Source organism: Epinephelus lanceolatus, chromosome 10 (assembly GCF_041903045.1).
Source record: "Epinephelus lanceolatus isolate andai-2023 chromosome 10, ASM4190304v1, whole genome shotgun sequence".
Taxonomy (NCBI): Eukaryota; Metazoa; Chordata; class Actinopteri; order Perciformes; family Serranidae; genus Epinephelus; species Epinephelus lanceolatus.
In genome coordinates, this window is record NC_135743.1 from 19,847,227 (window position 1) to 19,856,213 (window position 8,987).

Consider the following 8,987-nt stretch of genomic DNA (forward strand, 5'->3'; position numbering starts at 1 on the left):
ATTCCAGCAAAACAAAGACTTATTTTTATTTATTTATTTTTTTTATTTTTTAGCTTTTTACTCAAATAATATGTGATAAGATAATCGATTGTTGGCTCTGCAACCTATTAGTTCCTTTTTTACAGTTTTAAAAACAAATAACCGCTGGCTGTTGTCCATGACTGTTTACACACTCCATATTGACATACACACACCTGAACGTCCCTGTAGGACAACAGCAGGTTCATGACGATATCAGGGGTGAGAAGGTCTACACTGTCCAGGCGTTTCTGGATGCGACTCAACTCTTCACTAAGAGCTTTGCCGCTGAACCGCTCCCGTGCCATACGGATCTCATGCCTGATTGACTCCCGGAAGTACTCACTGTCAGCACAAAGAGCGGAGGAGTCATAACAGTCCACAATTTCACAATCTTCAATAAATCATCCACCGCGGAGGAAGCCGTGAGTAATAGCATAAGCAAATGCATGTGTAATCTGAGATGATAATGTTTTTTGGCAAAGCACACGGTGGTGAACAAAGCCCTGCAGTTTATGCCTGACCTGGACTGAAGGTGCACATTGTTCAGCAGATGCACCAGTCTCTCCACCAGCGGGGTCAGCAGAGGCTCCAGCTGGAAACTCGGCTGCATCAACTCTTTGATACCTGTCATCATGGTGGCGTCACAGGCAAACACTTTGCCCTGAGGTGACACTACGTAAGGGATGAATGTGTAACTGCCACACTGCTCCTGAGGGAAGACAATGCACATGTCAAACAGGAACACATGCGAACTGAAAGCTCCTGAATGGCCTCAGTGGAGCTGAGGCAGCATTTACAAGTTGTTCGGATTCCTTCTTTTAATGCTTAATGTTTAAAAAAACTCTTGAATAAATACAACTGATTTGCTACTGATTTCAAATTAAATCTCTCTGATATGTACACTATTTTATTTAGAGCTAAAATGATTCCCAATTATGTTCTCTGCTTCGCATAACTCTAAACGGACTAAACCCAGAACAAATCATTTGACGTCACCTTCACATCTGGGAAACAGTAATGGGCTTTTTTTTTTTTTTTAAGATTTTCCAGCACTTCACAGACCAAACTATCAATCAAATACTCAAGAAAATAATCAGCAGATTAATCAATGATGAAAAGCAGCAGCCATGGCCAGATTAACTGCCAGAGGGCCTGGGGCAAAAATCAATTGTGGGCCTGCACTGGCTCCATCATCTCACTCTCAACACACATGGCATCTTAACTGTACATTTTGAACAGAGCTGCAAAACACAACCAGTACCCCTATGCTGACAAAACTTGTTCAGAGGTCTGCGGTGAAATAAAATTAACTTCCCAGATTCGTTAATTATGCAGGATTGCCTTAATTTCCTCTTAAATCAGTTCTCTTTGATCTTACATGGTGTGTATTCTGCAACATATTTTCAGTTAAAACAACATGTTTTACACAGTGTACCTGACTTCTGGGCCCCCCAGTTTGTAATCCATAGCTGCAATCCTAGTTTAATTATCACATTCATTCATAACATAAACACAAGTGGGACTATGTGTTGCTTTTTAAAGGGACAGTCCACCCCCAAATCAAAAATACACATTTTGCCTAACATCTGTAGTGCTATTTAATTTATCTAAATTGTTTTGGTGTGAGCGGCCGAGTGTTGGAGATATCAGCTGTCGAGATGTCTGCCTCCTCTCCAGTATAATGGGACTAGATGGGACTCAGCCTGTGGTGCTCAGAGTGCCAAAAAAATATATTTGAAAAACTCAACAGCAATGTCTCTTTACAGAAAGCATGACCGGATTACTCAAGATAATCCACAGATTTTGTTGTGAGCACTTTCATGTAGGAACTATTTTCTTTCTACTGAACTACACCTGCCAACTGTGTCACCATGCAGTAGGAAGGGTTCATCCTCTACTACCTCACCTAGCAGCACTGAGCTGAATAACGTTACAGCTCAGCTGAGGAGGATGCCATCAGTGTTTACATCTCACGCTGTCACGAGAATGAGCCTCTTGTCCTTGGGTTCATTCTAATATCCATCCTCGACTCCTCTATCCTCGATCACTTGACTTGGAAACTGATTGAGACTTACCATCTTATTTTTGCCTCCAATTGATAGGACAGCCAAGTGTGAAAGGGGGAGAGAGAGGGGGGAGCGTCACGCAGCAAAAGGCCACAGGCTGGAGCTGAACCTGGGCCGCCGCGGCAACAGCCCTGCACATGGGGCACCTGCTCCACCCACCAAGCCACCGACGCCCCAGAGACTTTCCATCTTAAAGGTTGTCTCAGTTCGTTAAAATGTGCTCCGAGGAGTCGAGGAGTCAAGGAGAGAGAGAAGGCTTTCAGAGGGGAGGGAAGCGAGGATACACAAGTGCAGCTTTTGCTTTTTTTTACCAAATGAAATGAATGAATCATTTCCAGTGTTCAAAGACACCGTAACCATATTCAAGGTTATTAAATAATGAATTCACAATCAGAGTATCAATAAATACAGATGCAAATAATTAAAAAGCCTAAATCATATAAGAACTGAAGGAGCCTCTTGGATGAGAGGTGAAATGTCTTCAAGAAACACGAGCAAGTCCAGTTGCCTAAGCTATGGCACTTGTGTTTACCATGACCTGGATGACTGAGAATCTTCACCGCCACGGCCTGAATCATATAAACACATTTTATGACTCTGAGCAGGATATAGCCCATATTATAAATACAGAACGCGGGTGATTGTTAGAGAGAAAACACTGCTGCTCTGCTACTGATAACTGTATCTGTATCGTTATCATTATGTATAACATTATGTGTGGGCAGACACACACCCCATTAAAAGTTTCTGTTGCTGTTAATAAAGCCTCCTGTCAGCTGATCCAGAAGTAATCAGCTGTCACCGTCATCATGATACACTTCAGAGGAAAAGACGTCTCATTTCTCTAAGGACATATTTCCTCGTTCCTTCTCTCCTTGCCTCATCCTCGCATCTCTCCCCCGTGTCTGAGGGGAAGGCTGAGCTAAGATGCGAGAAAGAGATGACATCTATTCATGGGATGAACCTCATGAGTAGATGCACGCTTCCCTCTGCACTTAGGCGAATGTAGCTTGGGAGAAAGAAAATAGTTCCTACATGAAACTGCTCACAACAAGGTCTGTGGATTATCTTGTGTAACCGGGTCATGATTTCTGGAAAGAGACATTGCTGTTGAGTTTTTACAAATGTAAAATGTTATACTGGAGAGAAGGCAGACACCTCCATGGCTGATATCTCCAACACTTGGCCACTCACACCAAAACAATTTAAGATGATAAACAGCACTACAGGTGAGAGGAAGACAATATTTTTAATTTGGGGTGAACTGTCCCTTTACGTTACCTTGATAGCCTGTAGATCACTATCTTGCTTGTAACAGTAGAGGATTATGTTATTGGTCATGCTGAAACTTTCCCTCACTCCCAGGTGATAGAAAAGGGAAGGCTGGCAAAAAGAGTCACTCATCTCCACCACTGCTACATCTGTGGGGGAAATTTAACAGGGCGAAGTTAGTTAGTTTGCGTAACTGGCGCAGCGCTGCGTGTGAGACAGCGACCCTGCGGCCAGCATGCCTACACTTGCCTGCATTGTAGAAACTATCCAGGATGTCGGTGGTGCCCAGGGATATTCTCTCAAATGAAATAGTTTTAAAAGCTGCGTGTGCGTCCGCGCAGGCTTCCTTCAGACATTTCAGGGATAAGTTCCCCTCAGTCTGCGGCACCGATACGTCCTCGTTGACAATATACGCCACGGATACAGCTCTGGTGCGACTCCGTGGAGAGACGATCGGTTTACCCGAGGCGCTCAGCTCCATGGCTAAAGCGTCCTGCCACAAACTTCCAGCTGACACCCTGACTGGATCTTTCCTCCTCATGTCGTGCAGGCTCATCCGCCTGCGCTCCGTCGTGTACATGTTGCGCCTTGCTCCGCAGCTCCAACTCAATGCATGACCTTCGTGGGGACAGCTTCAATTTAAAACGCAACGGCACGGTTGCTTGTTCTTGTAATTCCCCAGGTGTGTCGCCACCCCCGCGCACAGCGTATATCCACTATCATTCCCGGTACTCCTCTCCACTGGACCCGCCCTCCTCTCCTCCCCTGCTCCGCCTGCTGACACTGAGAGTGAAACTGAACACCACACGGCCTCGACTCTCGCATGACCTCTGCTGTACAAAAACTATGATTCAGCTGCATTAGTTTTCTGTTGAAAACGGACGTAGCGGTTTGTCCCACCCACCCTCAGTGCCACACTGTAATGCCACTTTTTTTCCAGTGCTCTTTTTGCATAGAATTACAAACTAAGCTCCAGTATTTGTTTCTCAAAAATAATTAAAATCAGAGCTGCTGCAGAGAGACAGGTGGACAGGAAGATGTGTTTCATCCCTTGCTTTGCTTCACCTGTCGCCAGATCTCTATTTTATTTGTCATGTAATGCCCTATAAATGACAAAAAGCACTTAAAAGATAGAACATTTTACAGTCAGTGAGTACTTTAAACAATAATCCAAACCTGGGGACATCCACCTAAAACCAGGTTCTTATGATCGTCCCTATGTCGGCTTCAGAACAAACAAAAATATCATTGGAAATCTGCAAATACACATGACATTGGTGCAAGAAAACACACAACAGCATTGGTTATTTTTTCTCTTGCACTAAAAAGCAAAAACAAAAAAAAGTAATGTAATTAAAATGCTTGAGTTCACATTCCACGAATTGTACACCGACACATACAGCCTGGACATCGACAAAGAGATTCTGCTGAACTTTGTACTCAGTGCTGTGATCCAAAAATAGAAAATAAACTGTTGTGTTTAGCGAGATATCTGTATCTGGCACTGAGCACTTCATACTGTAAATTAGAGATCAGTCATGCATCACACAGACGTTACACAAACAACCTGAGAATCGGAAGTCTTCTTGAGACAGTTGTGGCAGGTTTAAGCAATAGTTACAGAATATACAAACCAGCCTTGTTCCTTTATTGTGATCAAGTCCCACGTTTACCACGTCAGTTCATTGTTCCAATCCCTGCAGATACAACTATGTGTTGAACATTGATAACGATGTAATCTAACCTGAATGAAACTGGGCAATACAGTCTATGGGAACAATTTACTCATCGAGACCCTCGTCGTCTTCTTCCTCTTCCACCTTGGCGTCCACCTCGCTTGTGTCTGAGAACTCGTGCAGCAGGACGTATTCGCGGCTGCTGAAGCCGAACTTGATAACGTCTTTTTCCTTGAGTTCGTAATAGCGCTGGGCTTCGATGCGCTGGTTGTTCAGGTAGGTGCCGTTGCCGGAACCCAGGTCGATGATGTAAGGTCTCACCCTGCGGCCGGTGGTGCCGTCGGCCCGTGTAAACTCCATCAGTCTACAGAAAAATAAAGGAAACAAAATCATCAAAGTTTAATGAGTTAGTCTAAATAATACAGATTCAAGTTAAAGAGTTCTACCGCACAGTAAACACCTTAGCTAATGATTTTTATTCCTACCTGTACTGGAACACTGCATGTTGCTTGGAGCAGGATGGGTGGTCAATGGGGATATCTGCAATTTTCCTCTGCCGCCCCAACAAATAGGCACTCTGTCTGTGAATGTACATGACTGGGAGGGGTTCATCATTCTTGAAGGGGTAAAGTCGCCATCTGCGCTTGGGAATGCGAGCCTCAGGTGGTTCGTTGTACTTGATCACCACCCCCCGGAATGTGTTTGTGTCTTCTGTCAGAGCCCCCGACAGTTCAAAGTTGGGTTTCTCCTTTTCAGCAGGCGGGGCACTTGGGCTGTCGCTCCCTCCTCCCGACTGCCCAAATTCCTGCTCTTGGTTTTCTTCGCGCCGCTGACGGTTTTCCCTGCGCCGCTCATCATGCTGCTGTCTCTCAGCTTGTTGAGAGGCGAGTGCGCCTCGCTCTCTGTGTCTGTCACGGTCTCTCTCCTGCGGTCTGTCTGATTCCCACCTGCTCCGCCTCTCCTCTGGCTGGTCGTTTCTTCTCCTCCGTTCATCGCCACCAGACCGATGCTCATCACGCTCCTGAGAATTTTAGTAAAAAGACAGTAAAAGAAAAATGATAAGTCCAAGACAAAAAACACATTATCATTGGAGACATTTTATTCTATCAGGCCCTGATCACACAAAGCATTTTGCAGGTTGGAAAATGTGAGGCACGCCTCACTGCCCCCCTTTTCTTTTTTACTGAATGCCACTAATGATTAAAAACACTTGCTGCGCCATTTCATTATTGCCAGGCAACCACGGACTCACCTTCCTATACTAACCTTCCTGTGTATTCAATCTACAGTTTATTTATTCATTTTAGTTATTTGACAGTTATTAATATGTAGTTCCTAAAATGGACAGGCAGAGGGTACTCACTCTTGGTCTGGCTGAGGGTGAGAGACTATCAGCAAATTGTTTTTTGGGCACAGGGAAACGGAGATCTGTGTGTGTACACGAGACCCTAAAAAAAGAGTGGATCACGGGGATTACCACCAGTTGGTCCAGAAGCATTGCCTCAATGTGGGCCATTTCGTTTCTGGGCATATTTTAGGATGACTCAGGGGCAGTTTGACAACCTGCTGTCTATAGTCGGGTCGTACAGCTCTGGATAGCAACAGCTACCACCAGTTTCCCCTTCATTGTTTACCAACGGTAAATTTGTTGTCGTGACCACCACAGAAGACCCATCACCTCTCTAATCCTCTGATTGGACAAAGGGAAAAAAAGTGATGACAAGGAGTGTTTTTCCACTCTGAGCTGGAGTTTTTTCAACTTGAGGAGTTCAGAGCCCTCCGGCAAAAACGCCAAGGCGCCTGGAGTGCAGAAACGTGACGTGCGTCGCAACACAAAAACGCAAGCAAAAAGCTCCATTCTCATTAAAAACAATTACGGAAAGGCGCCTCAGGCTGCTAAAATGCGTCCTGTGTGATCAGGGCCTTACACCCAGTCAGACCGACAAGACTGAAAAGTGGCCATGGTTATGCCATTGTTGTATCCAGCATATAACACTGATGGTTATGCTACTGTTGACTGACATATGCCTCTTATAAATAGTAAGTTACTGTAGTTACAATAATAGCCACAACATTCCACCTAGTCTCAAAACTAGGAATCATGAGACTGTTGCACTTATTACCTCTCAAAGGCAGTTGTTGTACTAATACCTTGGTGAAAACTGTGCTATCTGACCAGCTGTAGCCATACTGGCTCTGTAAATAGCAAGCACAGTCTGTCCCACTCAGACCAAGTCTGAATGACAAATTCATTAAATTGTTAAACTGCTGTTTATGGGTATTTATTTATTTGTTTTACAAAGTTGTGAATCGGCACCACTGTCCCACTGGATGTCTGCCTGTGAGAACTAGTATCTGTCAGTGAAACCAAGGCTGGTGTGTACCCTCCAAGTACCATATACCAGTCCAGAGGTGCTGTCATATGCCTGTAAGAATCGGTGTGCTGTGGAGAAGAGGTGTCTGATGAACACTGGTGGCCTCAACTTTTTTATGTGGCACCTTCATCTTTTCAAGCCTAGATTACTGCAACAGTGTCTTTTCTTCCCTGAATCAAAAATCTATTAATCGACTCCTGACTGTACAGAATTCAGTTGCCAGGCTTTTAACCAGAACCAAGAGACAAGATCACATCACTTTATAGGCTCTTCATGGTCTCTTTCCCAGCTATATCTCCAACCTCTTATAGCCTTACACACCAGGACGTACCTTGAGGTCCTCAGCCAGAGGTCTTTTGTCTGTTCCAGAGGCCTGGCTGAAAACTAAAGGGGACAGAGTATTTCCTGTCAGGGCCCTGAGGCTCTGGAACAGGTCCGATGTCAGTGATCTCTTTTAAGTCCTTTCTTAAAACATAATTTTATCGGAGAGCCTTTCCTGATTTTACTGGAATTTTAAGTTAATTTAGCCTGTCTTTTATATGATTTTATCAGTTCTTTTACAAGATGTTTTATAATGCCTTGTCTGTTTTAATTATTGACATGTAATTCACGTTTTAACTCTGTTTTGAAAAGCACTTCATTAATGGATATTATTATTATTATTATAGCAAATATGCCACAGCAAATTACCCTTTTAAAGCTGTATGGCATCTTTATAAAAAAAAATAATATAGAACCTAATCCTAATCACCCGTTTTATTTTGACATCAGCACCACGGAGTGGAGGAGTGCGACTTCTTCTGTTTCTGGGGGATCTGCTGGCTCGTCTGGCGGGAGGTGACTCTCTTCTAGCTGGTGAGCGGTCCCTCGTCCTGGCTGGTGACCTAACGTTACATGAAGAACACAAGAAACCCTTCAATGACTTTTTAAAGACATTTACAAACTGCCAAATTATTGCCAGTTAGATGTAGCGTGTGTGGACTTAAGCTAAGTTTGTTAACGGCTAGCGGAAAAAAAACATGCTTTCGTTGTAAGGACCGATTGGCCAACGTGTTACGTCATTTTGTTACTGTTATGGCAAACACAGGACAAAAGCGAAGTAATATAAAGGCTATATTAAAAATACCTGCTGGCTCTTCTCCTCTGTGGACTTGAGTTGCCGCTGGATCTCGACCTCGAGCGGCGTGATCTCTGTGGCCTAACAGGGCTCACTGGCTCCTGCTTTACCTTAACTTTGGGCTCGCGCTCCGGTGACTCTCTTCTCCTGTGACGCTTTTCTTTGGTCATTCTAATATTTGTATTGTAATCCAGCCGTTATGTAACTAAACACACATCGTCGTTCCCCCAAAAGCGTATAAAAAACAAAAGCAAACTCAAAAACGTTGCGATTACAAACTTCGATTGTTATGCTCAAATTAGTCACTTCCGCTTCCTGCGGTACGCCGGGAATTTATGTCGGAATGGTCGTTGCCAACTGTCTAGTTCCGCTTGGCTACGTCTCTCACGATTGAATATAAATGCAGTTGTTATAATTGTCGAGATTTTTTTTTATAGCAATCCCTTCCTGTTTCTGTTAC

General features: G+C 44.0%; 2 protein-coding genes across 2 annotated transcripts in view; both read right to left on the minus strand.

The window, feature by feature from the left end:
* Positions 1 to 4,100, minus strand: part of LOC117266425 (mitogen-activated protein kinase kinase kinase 5) — a 29,982-nt gene extending 25,882 nt beyond the window's left edge. Inside the window, exons 1-4 of the mRNA XM_033641623.2 lie at positions 3,609 to 4,100; positions 3,369 to 3,508; positions 543 to 730; positions 195 to 363 (exon numbers count right to left, since the gene is read on the minus strand). Coding sequence (XP_033497514.2) covers positions 195 to 363; positions 543 to 730; positions 3,369 to 3,508; positions 3,609 to 3,939 — 828 coding nt within the window. The 5' untranslated portion in view covers positions 3,940 to 4,100. The remainder of the gene's footprint in view (positions 1 to 194; positions 364 to 542; positions 731 to 3,368; positions 3,509 to 3,608) is intronic.
* A 268-nt stretch (positions 4,101 to 4,368) lies between these two features.
* Positions 4,369 to 8,844, minus strand: snip1 (Smad nuclear interacting protein). The gene is made up of 4 exons (XM_033640707.2): positions 8,537 to 8,844; positions 8,162 to 8,294; positions 5,521 to 6,056; positions 4,369 to 5,399 (listed from the first exon to the last, which is right to left on the minus strand). Exons 1-4 carry the CDS (start codon positions 8,695 to 8,697, stop codon positions 5,141 to 5,143), a joined length of 1,089 nt encoding a protein of 362 aa, XP_033496598.1. The 5' UTR covers positions 8,698 to 8,844; the 3' UTR covers positions 4,369 to 5,140.
* Positions 8,845 to 8,987: the final 143 nt, after the last annotated feature.